A 26,131-nucleotide genomic window follows, 5' to 3' on the forward strand; every position below is an offset into this window, starting at 1 on the left:
ACAAGGGGGTGCTCCTTGACACAACACTTGCCTAGCATGCATGCAGCCCGGTGTTTGACCTCCCCCCCCCACTAGCACCTCAAACCATAGCAACACAGTGAGTTTGAAACTAGCCTGGGTAGGCTAGTTGAGCTCCTGTCAAAACAACAAATACAACCACCACCACCACCAAAAAAAAAAAAAAAAAAAAAAAAAAAAAAAAAAAAAGAAGAAAACAAAAACCTCCCAGAAATAAATGAGTTTAACACTTCCTTTTAAGGGCCTACAAGGAACTAGGACAGCCAGAACTTTGGGCAATTTAGAAATCTAAATTGCTAGGGTCCCTCATACATTTACACTCCCAACCTGAATCAAATTTGACAGGTGAAGGGCCTATGCCTTCTCCAATTATCCATTTGTGCCTCCATTTGTTTCTACAGAAGCCACAGTTAGCTTGATAGTACATTTTCTAGCTAGAACACAGGGAGATCAAAACCAAAACCAAAACCTACCCCATGCTGGAAATATTCAAGCAGCAAGATTTTTAAATGAGAACGGGGAATTTTTGCTGTACATAAACTATTGTCATTTTCAAAGACACTGGGTGAACAGATACATTATTCAGAAAAAGCCCAGTTTTTTAAATGCTTAAAAGAATTTAGTCCACATATTCCAGAGAACACAAATGCAGAGTTATTTTTTCTAACCCAAGTTTTCTGTCTATGTTAGCTGATCCTGTATGATAGCTTCACATCATACTTTTCATTAACTAGGATGGGAAGTGATTTTTTATTTGGGGCAGTAGGTATTTAAGCTATCAAGCTGTCTACTTCAGTAATATGTAGAAAATTCTGGCATCAAATAATTGAGGAGTCTAAGTCTCAGCAGTTAAAAAAAAGTACTTGCCAGTCTGAAAGTCACAGACAGTTTACTGTTCTATAATTAGATAAAGAGAAAAAAGAAGAACCCTTGGGTAGCAGGAATAAGCAAGAGTCTTCCACAGTCTGGCATCTGCAAGGAAAGGAGAAAAAAGTTTTTACTTCCTTCAATGACAGAAGTACACTGACAACTACATTTGACAACAGTCCACACAGACATTTACCATTGTTAGTTACAAGACACCGAGTACCTGCTGATCCTCTCCGCTTTAGTACCTCTGTGTACATGGAAACTTGCTATTTGAATTAAAAACATTCTTCACAGTCATCAATATGCATTCCTTGTGTCTATAGTTTCACAAATGAGACTGAATTTCTAGGCAAGTGACTTCTTTGAACAATTCTGAATGAATTCTAACTTACATTGGTATTTTTCCTCTCAAATACTCTATTATTTATTAATTTAGTAGTATTGATGTATGAGTGTGTACAGAAGCTTAAAAATTACATTCATTCAGGGCTGGAGAGATCACTTGGCAGTTAAAAGCATTTGTTGCTCTTGTAGAGGACCCAGGTACAATTCCCAACACTCACAAGGTGGTTCACAACCATCTGTAACTCCACTTCTGGGGAATGTGATACCCTCTTCTGACCTTCACTGGTGCGAAGCACGCATGTGGTGGACATATATACATGCAGGCAAAACATTCACAAAATAAAAATAAGTAAATCTAATAAAACTTTAACAATTACATTTATTTAGTGTATGTGTGTTTGCACAGCCATTAGAGGACAACTTTTGGGAAACGGTTCTTTTCTTCTATCACATGGACCCCAGGGTAGAGCTCAGTCCCTTAAGCTTGGAAGCAAGGACCTTTCTGAACTGGCCTCTCTCCACCTCTCCTTTTTTGAGAAGAGTTTCAAGAACACTAGATTGTCCTTAAACTAAATAGCCAAGGCCAATCTTGAAGTTCTAGATCCTCTTGTCTTCACTTCCCAAGTGCTGGGATTACAGGTTTGTGCTATTATGCCCAGCTTTTCATACTTGGTCCTTAAGGGAAATCATGTATACTTCTTTATGCCCTTCCACTGAATGCTTGAAAATTTGCAACAGGTTTCATAAATAAATTTTTTTCATTAAGGGGATTAAGAAAAAGCTGTATGTATTTGTGCAAACCTGTAATCCCAGTACCCATGGAGGCTGAATGAGGCAGGAGAAGCCTGAGTTTGTGGTCAACTTTGGCCTAAATAATCTACATGCTGTCTTAAACAAAAAAGGGAGTTACACAGAAAAAGAAATTCATCACTGAGAGTATGTAATAGTACTATAACAGTGAAGTTAAAAAGTCAAGTACTAGAAGGTACCACATGCCTTCAATCCCAGTACCTAAGAGACAGAGGAAGGTGGGTCTTTCTGAGTAGGAGGCCAGCTTGATCTAGTTCCAGGACAGCTAGGGTTACTTAATAAAGAGACCTTGTCTGAAATGGGGAGGTGTGAGTGGAAAGGAATACCTTGTCTTAATCTTATGAGAAACTTCTTCTAACTTTTCATTATAGAGCTGCTTTTCTTATTTACTAGATAGCTATATACTATATGATTATTAGACACCTTGTGAAACATATTAAAAGAGCAATTCAAAGTTTGTGGTGATAATCTCCTTTTACAAATAAAGCTTGCCTAACGATCAGAGGGCAGAGCTAGCCACTAGCTAACCATAGAAGTCTGGAGGTCTGTACAGACAGACAGGAGTGAGGTAGCCGGGCAGAGAGAGGAATGTAGGTGGGAGGAGACAGGCACTCAGTCTCTCTCATTCTAAGGATTTTGTAGAGGTAAGAGCTCTAATGGCTGGTTGCTTCTCTGATCTTTCAGCTTTCACCTTCCAATATCTGACTCCAGGTTTTTAAGACCAATTAGAACTTGTGTCAAACTTCACCATTTATCCAGGTCTGTTCAATGTATTCTTTCTGATACACCTCAGTCCTGATACACCTCATTTTCTGGTTTCCAGATACATTTAATAATTTAAAGTTAGAACCTACCAAGCTGGGCAGTGGTGGCACACACCTTTAATCCTAGCACTCAGGAGGCAAAGCAGACAGATCTTTGAGACTGAAGTTAGTCTGATCTGCAGAGCAAATTCCAGGACAGCCAGGGCTAATCAGAAAAATAGTGTGTGTGTGTGTGTGTGTGTGTGGTGTGGTGTGGTGTGGTGGTGGTGGTGGTGGTGGTTATTTTTCTTTTATGTGTATTGGTGTTTTGCCTACATGTATGTATGTGTGAGGGTGTCAGATCCTGGAGTTAAGAGAGTTGTGAGCTCCCATGTTGGTGCTGGGAACTGAACCTGGGTCCTCTGGAAGAGCAGTCAGTACTCTTAACTGATGGGGGTGTTCTTCTGTATATATGCTTCTCTTACTGGTTGATGACTAAAACACCGATTGGTGAGTAGCCAGGTGGAAAGTATAGGTGGGATTCCCAGAAGAGGAGAATTCTGGGGAGAGGAAGGAGAAAGAAGGGTATAGAGAGGTGCCATGTAGCTGAGGAAGGAGTAACAGGTCTGGAATTCTCCGGTAAGATAAAGCCACATGGAAATAGATGAATAGAAATGGGTTAATAGAAGAGAGAGCTAGCCAATAAGAATCCTGAGCCACCAGCCAAACAGTTTATAATTAATATAAGTCTTTGTGTGTTTATTTGGGGGTAAACAGCTATGGGACCTGGTGGGAAAGAAACTCTGTCTACAGCTGGGCCATCTTTTCAGCCATGAAATTGATAAATCTTATTGCTAATAACTAAAGTGTGTTTCCTTTTATTATTATTATTATTAAACACTTCTAAAAACTTTTTTTTTCCGAGATAGGGTCTCACCATGTAGCTCTGGCTGTCCTGGAATTCACATTGTAGCTCAGGCTGGCCTTGAACCCACAGAGATCTGCCTCTCAAGTGCTGGGATTAAAGATGTGCAATCACCACACCTGGAGTTTATTTATTACTACTATTACTTCTTACTATTATTATGGAGACAGGGTCTCTATGTAGCCCTGACTGTCCTAGAAGCTTGCTGTGTAAATCAGGCTGGCTTTGAACTCAGAGATCCTCTTGTTTCTGATTGCTATGTGACATCATGCCTAGCTGGGTGTTTCCATTTAGCTTTTATAACTTACCAGAGGAAAACATTATGTCTGGTACAAAATAAACCCTACTACAGATTCATCTGCTTCAGTTTAGACAGGGACTGGACAGCAACAGACCAGTCCCTCATTCACTTGATAAATATTTACTGACGGACTGCTATCTGCAAGACGGCTGAAACAGAATCCTGTTCCAGATTTCTTTTTTTTTTTTCAGATTTTTTTATTTGAATTAGAAACAAGATTGTTTTACATGACAATCCCAGTTCCCTTCTCCCTCCCGTCCTCCTCTACCACCCCCCCCCAACTAAAACCCTACCTATCACATATCCTTTCTGCTCCCCCTGGATGGTGAGGCCTTCCATAGGGTGTCATCAGAGTCTATTGTATCCTTTGGGATAGGGCCTAGGCCCACCCCTGTGTGTCTTGGCTCAGGGAGAATCCCTCTGTGTGGAATGGGCTCCCAAAGTCCACACCTATTCTAGGGATAAGTACTGATAACTACTACAGGAGGTCTGTAGATTTGCAGGGTTTCCACAATGAAATCCATGTTCCTGGGGTCTGGATCAGTCCCATGCTGGTATCCCAGCTATCAGTCTGGGGAGCAAGAGTTCCCTGATGTTCAGGTCAGTTGTTTCTGTTGGTTTCACCAGCCTGGTCTGGACCCCTTTGCTCTTCACTCGTCCTTCTCTGCATCTGGATTCCAGCTCCGTTCAGTAGTAAGTTGTGGGTGTTGGGCTTCTACTTCTACCAGCTGCTGGATGAGGGCTATTGGGTGGCATATAAGTCAGTCATCAATCTCATTATCAGGGGAGGGCATTTAAGGCAGCCTCTCCTCTGTTGCTTAGATTGTTAGCTGGTGTCATCTTTGTAGATCTCCAGACATTTCCCCAGTGCCTGATTTCTCTGTAAACCTAAAATGTCTCCCTCTATTATGGTATCTCCATTCTTGTTATCTTCTATTCTTCCCCTGACTCAACCTTTCTGCTCCCTCATGTCCTCTGCATCCCTCCTCTTCTTCCCTTCTCATTCTCCTAGCTCCCTCCCCCCTCTTTCCATGCTCTCAATTTGCTCAGGGGATCTTGTCCCTTTCCCCTTCTCCAGGGACCATGTACGTCTCTCTTAGGGTCCTCCTTGTTTACTAGCTTCTCTGGCAGTGTGGATTGTAGGCTGGTAATCCTTTACTCTATGTCTAAAATACACATATGAGTGAGTACATATCATGTTTGTCTTTTTGTGGTTGGGTTACCTCGCTCAGAATGGTTTCTTGTAGTTCCATCCATTTGCCTGCAAATTTCAAGATTCCATTGTTTTTTTTCTGCTGAGTAGTACTCCATTGTGTAAATGTACCACGTTTTCTCTATCCATGCTTTGGTTGAGGGGCATCTAGGCTGCTTCCAGTTTCTGGCTATTAAAAATAGTGCTGCTATGAATATCATTGAAAAGATGTCCTTGTTGTATGAATGTGCTTCTTTTGGGTATATGCGTAATAGTGGAATTGCTGGATCTCATTCCCATTTTCTTGAGGAGTCACCATACTGATTTCCAAAGTGGCTGTTTAAGTTGGCACTCTCACCAGCAGTGGAGAAGTGCTCCTCTTTCTCCACATCCTCTCCAGCATAAACTGTCATTGGTGTTTTTGATTTTGGCCATTCTGACAGGAGTAAGATGGTATATCAGAGTTGTTTTGATTTGCATTTCCCTGATGGCTAAGGATGTTGAACACTTATGTGTCTTTTAGATTTCTCTATTGAGAATTGTCCATTTAGTTTTGTACCCCACTTTTTAATTGGATTGTTTGGTGGTTTTTTTTTGGTTTTGGTTTTTTTTTTTCCGAGACAGGGTTTCTTTGTGTAGCTTTGGAGCCTATCCTGGCACTCACTCTGGAGACCAGGCTGGCCTCAAACTCACAGACATCTGCATGCCTCTGCCTCCCAAGTGCTGGGATTAAAGGCATGCACCACCAAAGCCTGGCTTGTTTGGTGTTTTGGAGACTAGCTTCTTGAGTTCTTTGTATATTTTGGAGATCAGCCCTCTGTCAGATGTGGGGTTGGTGAATATCTTTTCCCAGTCTGTGAGCTGCCATTTTGTCTTGTGGACTGTGTCCTTTGCCTTACAGAGGCTTCTCAGTTTCAGGAGGTCCCATTTATCAATTGTTGAACTCAGTGTCTGTGCTACTGGTGTAATGTTCAGGAAGTGGTCTCCTGTACCAATTAATTCAAGGGTATTTTCCACTTTGTCTTCTAATAGGGTTAGTGTGGCTGGGTTTATGTTGAGGTCTTTGATCCATTTTGACTTAAGTTTTGTGCGTGGTGATAGGATTGGGTCTATCTGTAGTCTTCTACATGTCAGCATCCAGTTATGCCAGCACCATTTGTTGAAGATGTTCTCTTTGTTCCAACATATACATTTGGATTGTTTGTCAAAAATCAGGTGTTCGTAGGTATGTGGGTTAGTATCAGGGTTTTCAACTCTATTCCATTGGTCTACCTGTCTGTTTTTGTGCCAATACCAAGTTGTTTTCAGGACTATAGCTCTGTAATAGAGCTTGAAGTCAGGGTGGTGATGCCTCCAGAAGTTCGTTTATTGTACAGGGTTGTTTTGGCTATCCTGGGTCTTTTGTTTCTCCATAAAAAGTTGAGAATTGTTCTTTCAAGGTCTGTGAAGAATTGCGTTGGGATTTTGGTGGGGATTGCATTGAATCTGTAGATTGCTTTTGGCAAGATTGCCATTTTTACTATGTTGATCCTACCTATCCAAGAGCATGAGAGATCTTTTCATTTTCTGGTATCTTCTTTAATTTCTTTCTTTAGACTCAAAATTCTTATGGTACAGGTCTTTCACATTTTTGGTTAGTGTTACCCCAAAACTATTTTATGTTGTTTGTGGCAATTGTAAAGGGTGATGTTTCTCTGATTTCTTTCTCCACCAATGTGTCATCGGTATATAGTAGGGCTACAGATTTTTTTGAGTTAATCTTGTATCCGGCCACTTTGCTGAAGGTGTTTATCAGCTAGCTGTAGGAGTTCCCTGGTAGAGTCTTTAGGGTCACTTATGTAGACTATCATATCATCTGCAAATAGTGAAAGTTTGACTTCTTCCTTTCTGATTTGTATTCCCTTGATCTCCTTTTGTTGTCTTATTGCTCTAGCTAGAACTTCAAGCACAATATTGAAGAGGTATAGAGAGAGCCTTGTCTTGTCCCTGATTTTAGAGGAATTGCATTGAGTTTCTCTCCATTTAATTTGATGTTGGCTGTCGGCTTGCTATAATGCTTTTATTATGTTGAGGTATATTTCTGTTATCCCTGATTTCTCCAAGACCTTTATCATGAAGGAGTGTTGGATTTTATCAAAGGCTTTTTTGGCATCTAGTGAGATGATCATGTGGTTTTTTCCCTCAGTCTGTTTATATGGTGGATTACATTGATGGATTTTTGTATGTTGAACCATCCTTGCATCCTTGGGATGAAGTTACTTGATCGTGGTGGATGATTTCTCTGATGTGTTCTTGGATTCGATTTGCCAATATTTTATTGAGAATTTTTGCATCACTGTTCATGAGGGATATTGGTCTGTAGTTCTCTTTCTTAGTTGTGTCTTTGTGTGGCTTGGGTATCAAGGTTATTGAAGCCTCATAAAGAGAGTTTGGCAATGACCCTTCTGCTTCTATTGTGTCTGTTCCAGCTTTCTAAAGTCCCTCTGCCACCAGCAGAAGGGCTGGGCAACCTCAGGCAGGATAGCTAAGCTTAGCACTATCGGCAAGACAGCTGAAACGGAATCCTGTTCCAGCTTTCTAAAGTCCCTCTGCCACCAGCAGAAGGGCTGGGCAACCTCAGGCAAGATAGCTAAGCTTGGCTTTACCACCAGCAGACAGAAGGGCCTCTAGGAGAGATTTCATCTGGAAAAAGTAAAGGATTTTGGTTTCTTCACAGAGATTTTTTGAGGTTCATACTTAAACTACTAGATAATATCAACAGTGCAAGACTTTTTTTTTTTTTATAAAGATCTATTTACTTATCATGTATACAGTGTTCTGTCTACAAGTATTCTATGCCTGCAGGCCAGAAGAGGGTATCAGATTTCATTACAGATGGTTGTGAGCTACTAAATGGTTGCTGGGGATTGAACTCAGAACCTCTGGAAGAGCAGCCAGTGTTCTTAACCTCTGAGCCACCTCTCCAGACTCCTAGTTCAAGACTCTTAAGAGACCCAAAACTTTTAAATGCTCATTAAAATAGTATGGATTATTTTAAATTGGGAATTAAACAGTATTGCTTGGAGAAAGAATTGCAGAGCAATGAAACACAGATGTTTGGTTTATCTTAGTTCTAACAAAAGGCAGGACAGATCTAGAACTTAACTTTGATGTCAAACAAAAAGGCAGTGTGTACTAACTTAGTGTGGTAATAGAATTTTAAGTAGTAAATGCCTATTCATTAGCTTGTAAAGCCATTATAGAGGCTATATATGTAAAACACACACACACACACACACACACACACACACACACACAGCTTGAATTTAGTATCTCTCAAAGAAATTTGGACTCAAATTGCTTTATGTCCAGTTAAATCTTGCTACCATCTGAAGAGATACTAAAATGAAATAAATACTTACTTGAGAAAGATGTTCAGTTACTGTGCATTTCCATCTATAAGAATAAACATTTAAAAATAAATATATCATGTCAACTGAAATTCATTCAACCCTCAGTGCTTACTAAACACAATTTTAAACACAAATTACCTTTTTTTTTTCTTTTTGGTTTTTTCGAGATAGGGTTTTCTGTAGCCCTGGCTGTCCTGGAACTCTCTCTGTAGACCAGGCTGGCCTTGAACTCACAGAGATCTGCCTGCCTCTGCCTCCCAAGCACTGGGATTAAAGGTGTGCACCACTGCCTGGCATAAACACAAATTACTTATTCCTAGAATATATGGAACAGTAATCTTAAAGCAGAATTCAAAATTGTGATTGGATTCCACTGAGAGTCATGGGAAAAGAAACAGTCTTGCCAGGCAGTGGCGGGGTGCCTGCCTCTGCTCCCTGAGCACTGCGATTAAAAGCATGCACCACCATTCCCAGCTTTAATTTCATGTCTGTAACCAGGCATAGGAGCATCGTCAAGTGAGTGAGGCAGACACAAAATTTACAGAGTCACACTTATTTCAGCATCAGGCTGAACATACCTAAATATTAAACCAACTGTTTTTGTCACAATGAAGAAAGTAAGAATATTCTGACCTCTATTTCACTTACTATTTTTCCATGGCAGGACGTAGGGCAGAGACTTGGGAACTCGCATGCCTGACGCCAGGTTACTCTTATGTTCCATAACTATGTTGTTTGCAGGACTGAAAAAAAGGGAATAATTTGATGTCATCATAACAATATTCTTCAGGCACTCACACAAGACAATCAAAATGTGTTTTTAAGTGGAGGAAAGCAACCATTCATCTGAAATGTAAGCATAGTTCTTTCTATTTAGACAGAAAAGAGGAGATGATGATGGAGGATGGGGATGTCCTTCTGTATATGTTTCTCTAATTGGTTGGTAAATAAAATACTGATTGCCAGGTAGCTAGGCAGGAAGTATAGGCGGGGCTACCAGATGAGAATTCTGGTGAGAGGAGACATTGAAGAGCCGCCAGGGAGATGCTATGTAGCTACAGGAAGATAGTATGCCAGGCATTCTCTGGTAAGATGAGGCCATGTAGAAATACATAGATTAATAGTTATGGGTTAATAATTAAGAGAGAGCAAGCCAGTAAGAAGCCTAAGTCATCAGCTAAATAGTTTATAATTAATAAAGTCTCTGTGTGTTTATTTAGGACTAAATGGCTATGAGACCAGACGGGACAGAAACTCCAACTACAAATCCTCAATTAGGCTGATTACCATTTCTCTGAAAATGTTTTTTATTCCATATGTGCATTAAGATGGAGTTAACTGTGTTGGCACACGCCTTTGATCCCAGCACTTGGGAGGCAGAGGCAGAGACAGGCAAGTCTCTGTGGGTTAGAGGTCAGCCTGGTCTACAGATTGAGTTCCAGCACAGGCTCCAAAGCTATACAGAGAAACCCTGTCTTGAAAAAACAACAATAACAAAACAAAACAACAAGCAAAGCAAAACAAAACAATAACAAAAGATGGAGTTAGCTGTTTATATTTATATTTTATAGAAATATCAATGACATCTATTGGTCAGTACCACTGTAAACAAGACAGGTTTGTCTATTCATGGCTGGAACTCCCTACATAGACCAGGCTGTCATCAAACTCACAGATATTTCTTAGCCTTTAACTCCTGAGTGTGAGTTCTGGGATGAAAGCTATTTCCCACCATGTTGGGCTGTAACAGATCTCTTTATACATTATTATTTTTATGTATATGTGTGTTTTGTCTACATGTATGCCCATGCACTTGTATGCCTAGTGCCTACAGAGGACAGTGGAGGCTGTTGGATTCCCCTGGAGCTGGAGTTACAGAGAGTTGGGAGCCAGTATGTGAATTATAGGAATTGAACCTGGGTCCTCTGGAAAAACAGTCAGTTCTCTTAACCATTGAGCCACCTCTCCAGCCCCTGTAGTAAATCTCTTAAGAACTGAAGTTAAATTTGCCACAAAAAAAACTAATCTGTTTTTGTTATTGACTCAAAATAGTATGCATTTATTAACTGACCTCAGTAACTAAGAAATAAAAAAAATTAAGTATTTTATGAGTGCTGGGACTAAACTCCAGTCCTTTAAAGAGCAACAAGTGCTCTTAACCCCTGACTCTGGAAAAAATTCCATTTGTGTCACTGCGTGTGAATACATGTGCACACCACAGCATGCTTGCAGAGGTCAGACAACAACTTATAAGTCTGTTTTCTTCTTTCACTATGTGGGTCTGGGAGATCAAATGCAGGTGACAGGCATAGACGAAAATAAATGCTTGCACTCATTGGGCTGACTCACCAGCCACAGGGTTTGTTTCCTGCCCTAGACATCAGTTCTCTAGGGTTAAAATGGTCTAAGTATTATAACTGGACAACTTTTTTCAGTTTTAGAACAATGCAAACCCAGCAAAAATAACAACAAAGAAAAAACCCCAAACAATTAAAATATAAGAATATCAGACACTATTGCTTTTTCTATTAGACTATAGAATATTATTATTATATTTCCAGTATAAAGTCTATGATTTTATAGATCAAAGAACAAGTAAGGCTTACAGTTAAAAGCTCTTGCTGCAGCCAGGTGGTGGTGGCACATGCCTTTAATCCCAGCATTCAGGAGGCAGAGGCAGGCAGATCTCTGTGAGTTCGAGACCAGCCTGGTCTACAAGAGCAAGTTCCAGGACAGCCTCCAAAGCCACAGAGAAACCCTGCCTCAACCCCCCCCCCCAAAAAAACAGAGCACTTGCTGCTCTTACACTGTAGCTTGCTTCCCAGCACCATGTCAGGTGGATCACAACCACCCCTATCTCCAGCTCCAGGATATCTGACAACCTCTTGTGGTCTCCAGAGGATCGAAGGAAAACACACACACAGGCTTATGCACACAAATATCTGACAACCTCTTGTGGGCTCCAGAGGAGCAAAGGAAAACAATATACACGCACACACATCTGACAACTGAGGATAGCCTCTCTCTTTCAAAACAAGAAAAAAAAAAAAACCCTTACCAAACAATATTTGTACTAGGTTATACTAGGTTATCACCAAGAATCCTCATCAAGGAAAGATGGTGGCTTGCATTATCATCATCATCATCATCATCATCATTATTGGGTTTTTTTGAGACAGGGTTTCTCTGTGTAGTTCTGGCTATCCTGGAACTCACTTTGTAGACCAGGCTGGCCTAAAGCTCAGAGATTCGTCTGCCTCTGCCTCTCTTACTGGAATTAAAGGTGTGTGCCACCACACCTAGCTCTATTATTATTACTTTTTGGATTTGGGGTAGTAGTGATGCAAGTAAGACCATTTAATTTACCTGTTGTTGCCACAGAAGTTGGCTGTGCCCCAGACAAATGGGGTGCTAGTCTGTTCCCACAGATCTGCCAAAAGAAAGAAAACAGTTTGTGACACTACTAAAAAAAAATCACCAATCTATGTTCGTTGAATTTTTCAGATGGGAAATAATATAGCTAAACTTTGAGGAATGTCAAGTGAAAACTAAGTGTCCTGCCCAAGTAATACAGAAGCAGGAATTTAACAACTGAAGGATAAAAAAACGTAAGAGACATAAATAATAGAAATCATGCTTAGTAACAATCACACACAGATGGTCCAACAGGATTTATGGGGAAAACAGATGTAAAGAAATGCTGCTTCTACTCAAGGGAGCTAGGCTGCTCTATGTGTCTGCACAGTGATTCAAATGTGCTCATTTTGGGACCCAATAAAAATAATAAGGCATTCCAAACAACATGGTATGTTCAAAAAAGAAAATCTTTCTTCTGTCTTAAGCAAATGATCTGAGATTTAAATATGTGAAGAAAAAATATAGAGGCATCTCACCTTTATCCCAGTCTTCATCACAAGGAGGGCACTGCCATGTGCTCTCAGCCAGAGTCTCTTGTCCAAGGTTCCTGGTTTGGTTGACTGCAAGACAACAGAGATTTGACATATAAAGAAAGGGTGGGGTGGGAGGACCAGCTAGGTTATTCTGTTTAAGGGGGGATTTAAGGCCTTTAAAGGCTGCAGGGTAGCCTATTGAGTCTTTGTTTCTAGATATGGATAGGATGAAAGCTGATAGGAACAAGAAGCAGAAACAAAGACAGATACCATATTTATGGCAATAACAGGATTATTTATTTATTGAGACAAGGTCTCAAACTCAAAGATGACCTTCAAGTCCCCCTGCTTCCACTTCTTGAGTTGGGGATTACAGATCAGTGCCACCAGGCCTATGATTTTTTCTGGCACAGGAGCTAGAACCCAGCTTTATCCATGTGAGGCAAGTGGCTGGACCTACTGAGCTCTATCTCCAGCCTCAAGAACTTTATTTTTAGATGATTTATTATAATAGTAGAAGAGAAAACGGACTGACCTATATAAGACTCTAACAACCTACTGCTACAATGACATAACCATCTCAAAGACAGAAAAATGTTCCTTTGAAATGATGAAAGCCAGAAAACAAGCTGACGATGTAGCATAACTAAAAACTGACCAGCTAACCCCCAGTACTGGAACATTTTAGCTAGCTAGTCAGGCTTACCCACATCCTGCTCAATACAGCTTTTGTCATCACAGCTTGAGATGTGATGACTGATTTCAGCCCGGGGAACCTGGTGCCGAGCATTGAAGGGACAAGTAGCCAATTTGTTTGCCACATCAGGATGATTCTGTGGAATCAAAATTAAGGGATCTATTAATTTTTTGGATCTCATAAAATCCACAGAAACTAGCTCAGCCTTTTTCTATCAATGCCTCCGTGAAATCCCTCAGCAAATTTTAATGTCGCAGCTGTGGTGGGCAACATCACAGAAACCTAAGAGGGAATTATTTATCACCCACACAGACCACGCAGCTACTATCTCAGTAGCGTCAAAATGCAAACCTTTTGGTTATGACTGTAGGGATTACCATACACACACACTGGGATTTTAGTGGCTTATAAAGAGCAAAGCAGTTAGTATGAGCCTTCTCTTCTCTGTCTGTCAGACAGCACAGCCTGCAATGCTGGAGCTCTTGGTGTCTTTGAAAGCTGACATTCAGGATAAACACGAACAATGAAACAGTCTGCACTGCAGCAGAGCTCTGCTATTGCAACGTGACAGTGCTGGGAATTAGAGAGCTGTAGAGACAAGCTAATGATTTTTCAGACCAACACAGGACACTTAAAAGTATTGATGCTTGAAATGAGGGCCTGTACAATTTTACCATTTTTTGTTTGTTTTTGGGGAAAGGGTTTCTCTGTGCTGCCCTGGCTTTCCTGAACTCTCTGTAGACCAGGCTGGCTTGGAACTCTGAGTTCCCACTTCCTCTGCCTCCCAAGTGCTGGGATAAAAGGAGTGTGTTACCACTGCTCGGTGAACAATTTAACCCAAATGATAGGCACTTTGTGGGCTAGTACCTTGTTTTAAACCCCACAAAAAGGATTTATTGTCACCCAAATGTCATGGCAAATGTACCAGCGATTAAGAAATTTAAGAAAAAGAGGGCCTGGAGAGATGGCTCATAGGTTAAGAGTGCTGCTATCCTTCCAGAAGACCTGAGTTTGTTTTCTGGTATCCAAATTAGAGGTCTGACAACTGCTTGTGACTCTAGCTCCAGGGAATTTAACACTCTCTTCTGGTCTCTGTGGGTACACTCTCACATGCACAAATTAATAATAAAAAAAACCCAAAGAAACAAAAAGAAGAGAGGCAATGAGATGACTCAGTGAGTAGAGGAGACTGCCACCAAGTCTGACAACCTGGGGATATTCAGGTGGAAGGAGAGGGCTGATTCTCACAGGTTGTTTTCTTTTACAAGCACACTGTGGCACACACATACTTGCAAACATACACATGCTAAAATGCTTTGTTGCTGTTTTGAAGAGAAAGAACATCAAGTTGGGTGGGTAGGGAGAATCTGAGAGGAATTGGGGAAAGGGAAACACAATCAAAATATATTGTATGAAAAATTCTTGCCAATAAAAGGTTTTAAAGATGTGTCACAAGCAAAACTCAAAATGTTAAACTAGTGAGAAGCAGGCTGGAAAAAATGTAGGACTAAGAAATCTGCATGGGACTGGAGAGACTGCTTATTGAGCAACCATGAGGACTTTAGTTTGGATTCCAGCACAGCTGGTGGCCATGTCAGAGGACCAGCAGGTGGCAACTGAAGTTCAAGGTGTCAACCCACCAGGAGGCAGCTCCCTGAGGGGTGAATTTCAGACAGGCAGGGTTTCTTACTTCTGCTGTGCCTTCACTGTGTTTGCTGTTGCCATCTTCCTCCGGTATCTGGTATGGTATGAATGGGTGTGGGGAGATCCTCACTGCCTGTATGAAATTTAGTGTGTTTATCTCATCAAAACTTCCTGTTCTACTGGACATTTTTACCTGTGGAATATTATGAAGATGATTCCTTCCTAAACTGTACTGTCTAATTGATAATAATAATGTTAGCTTATACAAAGTTTTGATGATAAAAAATAAAACAAGGAAGTGTCACACAGCTAGAACACACATGGATTTCTATTGAGGAGCCACATACTCTGTGGCTTAGGTTAATGATTAAGAAAAACAATTAAGTCCCAGTAGCCCAGCTAATTTCTTTGAATCTTAATGTTGGGAAATGTGTTCACTGAGTGCATCTTAGCTCAAGCAAAGCCTTGAAAATAACAAGGTTAGACTAGATGTTTTTGACAAATAGCTTGGAGGTGAAAAACCCAAGAAGACAATCTAAAGTTTTAGAAAGGCACATAGTTGAATGAGGAACTTGTTAAGGTCAGTGAATAAGAATGAGCAGTCCAATTATCATTACTGATGTGCCTTTCTTGTTAGGATTGGTTGATGACCAAAGGTGGTGATAAATTCCTTGTACTCATTTCTGCCCTCAGTCTCCTAATATAAACAACTATTAATGAGTGGGTATGTACCCTAAAGATTTAAAGTAGAGCTTAAGGCTGGAGTGATGGCTCAGAGGTTAAGATCACTGGCTGTTCTTCCAGAAGTCCTGAGTTCAATTCCCAGCAACCCCATGATGGCTCACAACCATCCCTAATGAGATCTGGTGCCCTCTTCTGGCTTGCAGGGATACATGCAGGCAGAACACTATAAATAAAATAAATAAATCTTAAAAAAAACAAACAAACAGTAGAGCTGATTGTCTTTTATGTATAGAAGTTTAGGTTTGTACTAATGCACAAACTGACTTACGGGAGCCCATTCTATATGGAGAGACACCTTGCCCAGCCTAGACACAGGGGTGTGGGGGTGGAGAGGTGCCTTGGTCCTGCCTCAACAAGATGATGGGACAGATTTAGTAGTCTTCCTAGGGAGGCCTTATCCTCTCCATGGAGCAGATGGGAGGTAGGGGGGTGGGTAGAAGGAGAGAAGGGAGTGGGAATTGGGGTTGGAATGTAAAAAAAAATTAAAAAAAAAGAAACATGGAAAACAAGAGATGAGATGAAGGAAAGAGGCATAGTGACTGTGTATGCTTTTATGGCATGGATGTGTATGTGTATGGCCATGATAGGGAGGGGTGAATCTGGTGAGACCTGTATGTCCTCTCAATAACAGAGCATCACACAGAATCCACATGGGACTCGACTATCTGCTCAGCTACACTTCCTACATGAGACAGTGAGCTGCAGAACTTGGTACCACTCCTTCTCAGCCAACCCGTGAGCTTGTGTGTGTTTTGTTCACTTTCATATGAATCCATAAAATCTATGAAATAAGATGCACAATAGTCACCTCGTTTTTGAATCCTTGTGCCAAAATAACTGACAGAAGCAACTTAAAGAGACAGAGGATTATTCTGCTTCATATAAAAAAAAAAGAAAGAAAAAAGTTTAGGTTTGTGATTCCTTTAAGATTCCTTCTAAAGCCAGGCGTTGATCTCACGCCTTTAATCTCAGCACTCGGGAGGCAGAGGCAGGCGGATCTCTGTGAGTTCGAGGCCAGCCTGGTCTACAGAGCGAGTGCCAGGATAGGCTCCAAAGCTACACAGAGAAAGCCTGTCTTGAAAAACCAAAAGAAAAAAAAAAGATACCTTATAAGATTACCTTTCAAGATAAGTAATAAAGTAATTGGCCCTTTCTTTTTAATTGCAAAACTCAGCCTGCCAGTAAAAGACCTCCCTGAAAAGAATATCTTGTTTGCCTACACAGTTAATCTATAACAAGTTGCTAGGGTATGAATGTATGTGGGTTCTTGGGATAATTTGTTATACTACACATAATTCACCTGTAATATGTAAAATGTTTAATCATGTAAGGGATTTGGAAAACATGCTGTTCTTTTACTTGTATTCAATGTAGTCATTCACTTGACAAACAGAATGTAACTACACTGTAATTTTTATATTGTTTGAAAGATTTTGCTGGGGTATATAAGCTGTAAGGGAAAGAAAAAAGGTAGAGTTAAAATTAGTTAGAAGGAAAACATCAAGAATGAGAGAGTTAGGAGGAGAACATCAAGAGAGAAGGCAAAAGAAAACTCTAGAGAGACAGAAGAGACATTTCTGGATAGAGATAAATAGGAAAAGAGAATATTAGAACACAGAATGAAGAATAAAGAAGAAAACCATCAAGAGAGTGTGTGTCTTTTTCCTTACCCCCCCCCAGGCCAAAAAGTCTTCCTATGGATTCCCTTTGAGCCCTGTGCTGCTGGGGCTGGTCCCCCAAACAGCAAAATAGCACCTAGAAATAAGCTGGGTGTGGTCTTGAATGCTGTATAGTAGTCAGTGCTCATAGGCATCGAAGTCAGTAAGTTGCTGGGGCTTACTGGCTGACAACCTAGTTGACAAAAGAAGTAAGATCCAGATTCAGGGAGAGACTCTGTCTCAAAAGAAAAGTCAGAGTGATAGATGGGGGTACCCTATACCCTCTTCTAGCTTCCTCTTGTGCACACACATGCACAATATGTAGTATATACTATATATACCACATTCACACAAAGAAAACTATAGCCAGCTATGCTGGGACAGACCTTCAATCCCAGGACTTGGGAGGAGGTAGGGAGACCTGAAGGTAAAGGTCATCTGTAACTAGTGAGTTCAGATGAGCCTTGGCTATAAAAAGCCCTACTCCAAAAAACTAAAGGAGCTTCCTTTCTCCAACCAAACAAAAAAAGCAGTTTATGGCTCAGGCCTATAATAAAAGCTACAAGGAGTCTAAGGCAGGAGGATGGAAAGTTCAAAGTCTGCCTGAGCAGTGAGTTCAAGGTCACCTTGCGAAACTTAGTGAGTACTATCTCAAAATTAAAGGCTGGCAACACAGGCCAATGGTAAGAGCACTTACTCCTTTGGTGTGAGGCCTTAGATTAAATTCCCACTATTACCTTCCCTTTCCCCCACAAAAAAGTGAAAAGAAAAATAAAACACATGAGACACAGACTCCATTACTTACATAAGGCATTGAAAGCAAAGGTTTTTGGAGGCAGGGTCTTGCTATATAGCCCTGACTGGACTTGGATTTCTGGCAATCTTCCTACCTTATCCTTGCAAGTGGTAGGATGTAGTACAAGTTCTAATTGATCTTAATAATAAAAACCCAAGAGTCAGATATTAGGAGGTGAAAGCTGAAAGCTTAGAGAAGCAGCCAGCCACTAGTGTTCTTAATTATACGAAATCCTCAGACGGAAAAGAGAGCGAGCTCCTGTCTCCTCCCACCTATATTCTCTCTGCCCAGCTGTCTCACTTCCTGTCTGTCTGTACAGACCTCCAGACCTCTATGGTTAACTAGTGGCTAGCTCCTCCCTCTAATGTTCAGGCAAGCTTTTATACGGTGGGTATAAACAAGATATCGCCACAGTAGGATTACACACACCCACCACTATATTTAAGGGAAACAGCTGAAACTTTTATTTAATTATTTTAAATGTGTATGAGGTGTTAGGTTCTCCTGTAGTAGTTATGAGCCACTCAATGTGAACTTGGGTGCTCTGGAAGAGTAATACAGGTGCTCTTAACTGCTGGTCATCTCTCCAGCCTCCACCTCTCTCTCTGATTTGTATGGAAGAATATCTCTCTATGCAACCATGGCTACCATGGCTGGCATTTACTCTATAGGGCAGGCTGGCCTTTAACTCTGCCTACCTCTGCCTCTGGAGTGCAGGCATTAAAGGCATAACCCACTATGCCAAGATAAATATTTTTTAAATTTTATACATATGAATGTTTTGCCTGCCTGTATGTATATGCATCATGTGTGTGCCTAACTAGAAGAATGGGTCAGATCCCCTGGAACTGGAGTTACAGATGGTTGTGAGCCACCATGTGGGTGCTGGGAATCAAACCCAGGTCTTCTGCAAGAACAAGTGCTCTTAACTGTTGAGTCATCTCTTCATCCTCCACCTCATTTTTTTCAGACATGGTCTTTTTTTGGGGAGGGGGTTATTCAAGACAGGGTTTCTCTGTGTAGCCTTGGAACTCTCTCTCTTGACCAGGCTGACCTGGAACTTACAGAGATCTGGCTGCCTCTGCCTCCCAAGTGCTGGGATTAAAGGCATATGACACCACTGATCCTTGAGACTGGATCTTATCACTTATTCCAGGAGGTCACTATATGATTTACCTGTCTTTGACCTCATGGCAATCCTCCTGCCTCAACTTCCTGGTTACAACTGTCTGGATTACAGGTGTATGCCACTATGTCTGGTTGGTTTGTATGCGTCTTTGTTTTGAAACAGTTTCATGTAGCCCAGGCTAGCAAGCCCAACTTGCTATATAGTTGAGGGTAACCTTGAACTTTTGATTCTCCTGCCTTTACCTCCTTAGTGCTGGGATTACAGGCTTGAAAAATCATACATGGTTTTATGTGGTGCAAGGGATTTAACCCAAGGGCTTTATGCATGTGAGGCAAGCATTCTATAAATTAAACTACACTCCCAGCTCTAAACATTTTTAAAAAATATTAAATATTAATTATATATAGTTTGGATTAAATGATAAACTTTAGGTATCTATATCTGACATTGGTATTCTTTAAAAAAATAGGAACTGAAGAGATTGCTCAGAGGTTAAGAGCACTACTGCTCTTGCAGAGGACCTGGGTTCAGTCCCAGAACCCATATGGTAGCTTACAACTATATGTAACTATGTAACTTCAGTTCCAGGGGATCTTACACCTTCTTACAAAATTTTCTCAGGCACCAGGTACACCATTACGTACACTTTTTTCCCTAAGATTTACTTATTCATGTATTTTATGTATATGAGTGCTCTGTCTTCATGTACACTAGAATAAGGAATCTGACTCCATTACAGATGGTTGTGAGCTACCATGTGGTTGGTGGGAATTGACCTCAGGACCTCTGGAAGAGAAGTCAAGTGCTCTTAACTGCTGAGTCAACTCTCTGGCCCCCAAGATCTTACTTTATTGTGTGTGTGTGTCTCTTTGTGTGTGTATGTGCACATGAGTGCATGTGCCTGTGGAAGGCCAGAAGAGGGCATTGGATTCCCTAGATTTGAAATTATAGGAAGTAGTGAGACGACTGATATGGGTAGTAGAATTTGGGACCTCTGGAAGAGCAGCAAGTGCTCTTAACCACTGAGCCATCTCTCCAGCTTTGACATCAGGATTCTTTTTTAAAAATCTTTTTTTAAGCCTATAGAGCAGTTTTATTTCTTTATTTTTTACATTTCAATTCCAGTTCCCTCTCCCTCCTTTCTTCCCACTCCCTCTACTCCCTCCCTCCTCCCATCTGCCCTACGGAGAGGGTAAGACCTCCCCTAGGAAGTCTACTAAGTCTGTCCCATCATCTAGTTGAGGCAGGACCAAGGTATCTCTCCATCCCCACACCTGTGTCTAGGTTGGACAAGGTATTTCTCCATATAAAATGGGCTCCACTAAGTCAGTTTGTGCATCTGTGTTAAATCTTGGACCCACTGTCAGTGGCCTCATATATGGACCTAGTCACACCACTGTCACCTATATTAAGGGAGTCTAGTTCGGTCTTATGCTGGTTCCCCATTTGTCAGACCTGAGTCAGTGATCTCTCACTAGCTCAAGTCAGCTGATTCTGTGGGTTTCCCCATCATGGTCTTGACTCCTTTGCTCATATTTTCCCTCCTCCCTCACTTTGATTGTACTCCAGGAGCTTGGTCTGTTGGTTAGTTGTGGCTTTCTGCATCTGCTTCCATCTGTTTCTGAAAGAGGGCTCAAGCTTCTTTGGGGTTCTAGATTGTAGGCTGGGTATCTTTTGCTTTATGCCTGGTATCCACTTATGAGTACATATTACATTTGTTTTTCTGGTTTTGGGCTACCTCACTTAAGATGTTTTTTTCTAGTTCTGTCACTGTTTCTTATGGCTGAGTAGTACTCCATTGTGTAAATATACCACATTTTCTTTATTCATTCTTCAGTTGAGGGGCATCTAGGCTGTTTCCAAGATCTGGCTATCATGAATAATGTTGCTATGAACATAGTTGAGCAAATGTCCTTGTGGTGTGAATGTGCCTCCTTAGGGTATATTGCAGGGTCTTGAGATAGGCTGAACCCTAATTTTCTGGAAAATGGCCATACTGATTTCCACAGTGGCTGTACAAGTTTGCACTCCCACCAGCAATGGAGGAGTGTTCCCCTTACTCTACATCCTCTCCAGCATAAGCTCTGACATCAATATTCTAATAATCCTGGCTAGAGAGATGGGTCAGAGGTTAAGAGCACTGACTATTCTTCCAGAGGTCCTGAGTTCAATTCCCAGCAACTACATGGTGGCTCACAACCATCTGTAATGGGATGGGGTGCCCTCTTCTGGCGTGCAAGCATATATGGAGGCAGAATGTTGTATACAAAATAAATAAATAAATCTTTAAAAAATATTCTAATAACCCTGTTAAGGACATCCCTCATTGCCCTGTACAAGCACTTATTATTATTATTATTATTATTTTTTTTTTAGACAGGGTTTCTCTGTGTAACAGCTCTGGCTCTTCCAGAACTCAATTTGTAGATCAGGCTGGCCTCGAACTGAGAGCGCTACCTGTCTCTGCCTCCCAAGATCTGGGATTAAAGGTGTGCACCACCACCGCCTGGCTAGTACTTTTTAATTAACAGAGGACTAAGGTACATTATATTAGCTATGCCTATGAAGAAGCAGAGAGAAAACACTAATAAAAAAAGATTTTGGGGCTGGAGAGAAGGCTCATTGGTTAACAGTGCTTACTACTCTTTCGGAACACGTAACTGCAGTTCCTAGCATTTACATGGTGGATCATTCCAGTTCCAAGGAATCTGATGCCTTCTTCTCGGGCCTCTTCAGGCACCTGTGTGTACTTTGTGCATATAAACTTACACAGGCAGACATACATACACATAAATTAAAAGAAAAAAATCTTAAAAAAATAAAAAAAGATGTTGAAACTTGGAGAATTATTTTTAGGAAGAATATTTTCTTGAGTTAAAAATTCTAAATAAGAAATCAGAAAGAAGTATAATAGAGGAGTTGGCGAGAAGGCCCAGTGCTTAAAAACATTTGTGTTTTCAGAGGACCTAGGTTTGTTTTGTAGCACCCACTTCAGAACTATCCTTTTAACTCCAGTTCTAGGGGATCCAATACCTTCTTCAGACCTCCACAGACGCTAGGCACACACAGTGCATATATATTCAACCAAAACACCCAAACATATAAATCTAAAAATATTTTTAAAAGAAATAGGATGCTTGGTACTTATCAGAATGAAGAACACATCAAATATATAAAGTAAGAGGGATTTCTCATTACCAGGGAAAAAATTAGTGATTCCTCTGTTTTCCAAAGGGGTAATATTCTAGAGACACTGTTTATAAACATTACTTTGTCAATAGTTAGGAAGAAGAAAATTAAAAAAAAGACAAAAAATTGATATACTTCAAAGAATAAGACATCTGTAAATATTGGAACTTAACAAGGTAGACTCACCAAACAATCTGGCATTCAATTAAAATATTTATGTTAAAGAATTTGTTGCTTACAAAGCTTGGCTCTTCAGAAGAACTCAAGTCGACAAGAAAGGACATATTATTAAAAACAATACTCTACCTTTCTGCACTTGATAAGATGATAAGGAAACCTGCAGGCCCTGATCTGGTGATTTTTATCGTAGGGGCACTGTAATAACTTTTCAGGGTCCAGGGAGTCGACTAAAAGAGAGGAAAAAACACAGTAAGTATAAAGTATAATAGGACCCTGTAAAACTACAGCAGCCTTTCAAGTACATCAGTGTTTTCAACAAATCCATACAGAAAGAATAAGGCAGTCTAAAGAAAAGTTAAATTAAAATAAAGTATGACTGGCCTTTAATCCCGATACTCAGAAGGCAGAGGTAGGCAGATCTCTGAGTTTGAGGCCAGCCTGATTTACAGAGTAAGTTCTAGAATAGCCAGGATCACACACAGAAACCCTGTCTCAAAAACAAAAACAAAAAACCCCAGCCGCCCCCCCAAATCAACCCAAAAACAAACCCCCCCAAAGTGTAACTAAATGAAGAAAAGTAAAATATAACTATGAGAAAATATAATTGTGTCATCAATGACTCTTAAGAACAATGGCATGCTGAGGGAGGCCTCATTCACATTTGACTGAATACACTTTTCATTCTTATTATAAACAAAAACGTTAAATGGCATCAAAGCATTCTTCCTTTTCTTTTTCCTTTTTTTTTTTTTTTTTGGAAACAGGATTTCTCTGTGTAGCTTTTAAGCCTGTCCTGGCATTTGCTCTGTAGACCAGGCTGGCCTTGAACTCACAGAGATCTGCCTGCCTCTGCCTCCCCAGTGCTGGGAATTAAAGGTATGTGCCACCACCACCCTTTTCCTTTCTTAAAGGTAACAATTTGGGGTAATTTCTATTCTCTAGCTACTCCAACCAAGCTAGACAACCCAACTAGCACATGAAAGGTAGAATGGACTGCCGGTGTACCAATATAGCCATTGTGGTCCATGCACTCTACTCTCCCAATCCAGCTGGCCCTATGGCAAATTGAGGATAATTAGCATCCTTGTCTATTTCTAGTAAACAAGTTGATAGCCATAGAGTTTCAACAGCATGTTCTATGGGAGAAGTATTAATAACTAGAGCTTTCCCCCAATCTCTTCTTTGCTTTACTCCTGTATGTTGTATTGGTTGCTCTAGTTTCCTTGTCCATGATTTTATTACTTTTGTCAGATAGGTGATTTTACTTTTCATGTTTTGGAACATAGCTGAGAAAAAAAATCCTTAATCTAATGACTACCAAACTGGTCAGCTAAAATAAAAATAAACTGCAAATACAGAGCTTCCTACAGCTAAGACCACTGTAGACATGGACTGATGTGTCAAGAAAACCCGAACCAGCTATTCAAAACTGCCCTTAGGCTATCCAAGCTGCCTTGGCTGTGTCCCCAATCTGAACAAACCTGGTTAAGGAAGGAAAACTAAATGGTTAAGTACATTCTGAGAGCAAAAGGCACCCCAATAAAACATTCTTGCCACCTTTTGAAGGTAATGATAGAAGTAAGATAAACAATTCACTTTTGATAAGAAGCTTATAAACCTGAAGACTGCAATGAAAATCAGAAACCAGAGGGGAATTGAAACAGACAGTTTCACTGGAAGAGTAGTAAACATGGAATAAATTGCTAACCATGGTCGTGATGCAAATGAGCCTGAAAGGTGACCTCAAGGACAGAGCAAATAGTGAGGAAAGAGTCCTAGAGGACAGGCACGCTTATTATGCCAACTGAGATCTTCTTAGCCAGCAATCTTTTCGTATTTCTGAAGCTTTGGAACACCCAGGGAGCATTCAGAGATGAAATTCTTATTAGTTTTCCTTCATTTAATCCATTCCATCACTAGCAAATATCAGCAACTGACAGAATGGAGGGACTCTATGATTCACACATATAACTGCCAATATAGGGCATGAGTCAAGGTTGATAATGAGAACTACCATATGCTTTACTTCTTGGTCTGGCAATACAGGTCAGCTCCAATCTAATGTTCTACATTGAAAAGAATTTCCTCCTGGGTGGTGGTGGTGGTGGTGGTGGTGGTGGCGGCGGCGGCGGCGGCGCACACCTTTAATTCCAGCATTTGGGAGGCAGAGGCAGGTGGATCTCTGTGAGTTCAAGCCCAGCCCAGTCTACAGAGTGAGTTCCAGAACAGCCAGGGCCGTTACACAGAAAAACCCTGTCTTGAAAAACAGACAACAACAACAACAAAATTTTCATCCATCTATCTTGCTGTTGGTGACCAAATTATGAGTCTTGAGAATGTTATACAAGTACTCTATCAGTGAGCTACATCCCAGTCTTGTAAAAAATGTATTTATTATTGTGTGTATGGTATGTGTATAGACCAGAGGATAACTTTATGGAGTCAGTTTTCTCTTCTACTTTTACATGAGTTCTGAAACTCAGACTAAGGCTATCAGGCTTGTATGGCAAGCACTTTACCGCTGAGCTACTTTACTGACCAGTTGGTTTGTCTTTTGATAATGTTGCTGTGAAGCCCATGCTGGCCTTGAAGTTGTGATGTTCCCGACTCAGCTTCTTTGAGTTGGGATTATAGTTGTGTACCACTACAGTTGGTTCTTATTATAGTCTAGGCAAACCTGGCCCCACCCCTTGGGGATCTGGCAAAGTGTGCTACCTCTGCCCACATGGCAAGCAGTACTCTGGGCTCTGTATGCAGGTGCAAAGGTCCCTTTAAGAGACAAGAGAGACACCCACTTCCTGTCTCTCTGCCTTTTTCTCTCAGGAGGCAGGTCACACTGTCTGTCTGTCTCTCTTCCCTTCCCTTTCCCCAATAAACTTTCCATATTAAGTCCTGCCTGATGGTGTATTTGTCTCTCACCTGCTGTTTGTCCTCACCTACCATGGGAGGTTCAGGGTGATATGTCTGTAGACTAAAGTATCTTACTTAAATTTGAATATCTCTTTTTAAAACAATTTAAAAAAATCATTTTCATTTTGTAAACATTGGTGTTTTGCCTTCATGTATGGATGTGCATACGATCCCCTACAACTAGAGTTTCAGATAGAGCTGCCATATGGGAGCTGAGAATTGAACCCAGGTCCTCTGGAAGAGCAGCCAGTGCTCTTTAACCGCTGAGCCACCTCTCCAACCCTAAAATTTGAATTATTTCCATACCGCAACACCTCATAGACCTTCCTTTCTCAGTATTCACAGAGAAATCTGAATTTTTCACAACATACAGTCTAGTTAGGCATCAAACTACATATAAATGATGTATTATTTTCTAAAAGCAGCAAGTAGTACATACTGTAAGTGTCTTCCATGCTGATGGCAAAGGAGTCCTGTTCAAGTGCTAGAAGGAAAAACATGGTTCAGAGAATCAGAAATGAAATGCATCAAAAGGCAGCCCTATGATGGATGACATTTTGTTTATGATCCAATAAATAAAGCTTACCTGAAGCTCAAAGAAGCAAAGCAGCCAGCCACTAGCTCTTACCTCTACTTCAGACCAAATGGGCAATTCTGTCTCCATGAATTCTCAGACTGAATGCCTCAGACTGACTGCC

At 40.8% G+C, this 26,131-nt stretch overlaps 1 protein-coding gene across 1 annotated transcript; it reads right to left on the reverse strand.

Moving 5' to 3' along the window:
- Positions 1–9,236: 9,236 nt before the first annotated feature.
- Gtsf1 (gametocyte specific factor 1) lies at positions 9,237–25,888 on the reverse strand. Its single transcript, XM_035438826.1, has 6 exons — positions 25,873–25,888; positions 22,650–22,750; positions 13,193–13,319; positions 12,490–12,573; positions 11,963–12,026; positions 9,237–9,339 (listed from the first exon to the last, which is right to left on the reverse strand). Exons 1-6 carry the CDS (start codon positions 25,886–25,888, stop codon positions 9,237–9,239), a joined length of 495 nt encoding a protein of 164 aa, XP_035294717.1.
- Positions 25,889–26,131: the final 243 nt, after the last annotated feature.

This window comes from Cricetulus griseus, chromosome 2 (assembly GCF_003668045.3).
Source record: "Cricetulus griseus strain 17A/GY chromosome 2, alternate assembly CriGri-PICRH-1.0, whole genome shotgun sequence".
Taxonomy (NCBI): domain Eukaryota; kingdom Metazoa; phylum Chordata; class Mammalia; order Rodentia; family Cricetidae; genus Cricetulus; species Cricetulus griseus.

Bases quoted from the DNA above. Each gene is read 5' to 3' on its own strand.
- Gtsf1 (XM_035438826.1), bottom strand. The intron at 13,320-22,649 runs GTAGAGTATTGT...TTGATTCCACAG, and splicing joins ATCTTATCAAGTGCAGAAAG to AATCATCCTGATGTGGCAAA. The intron at 12,027-12,489 runs GTGAGATGCCTC...TTCTTTTGGCAG, and splicing joins TGATGAAGACTGGGATAAAG to ATCTGTGGGAACAGACTAGC.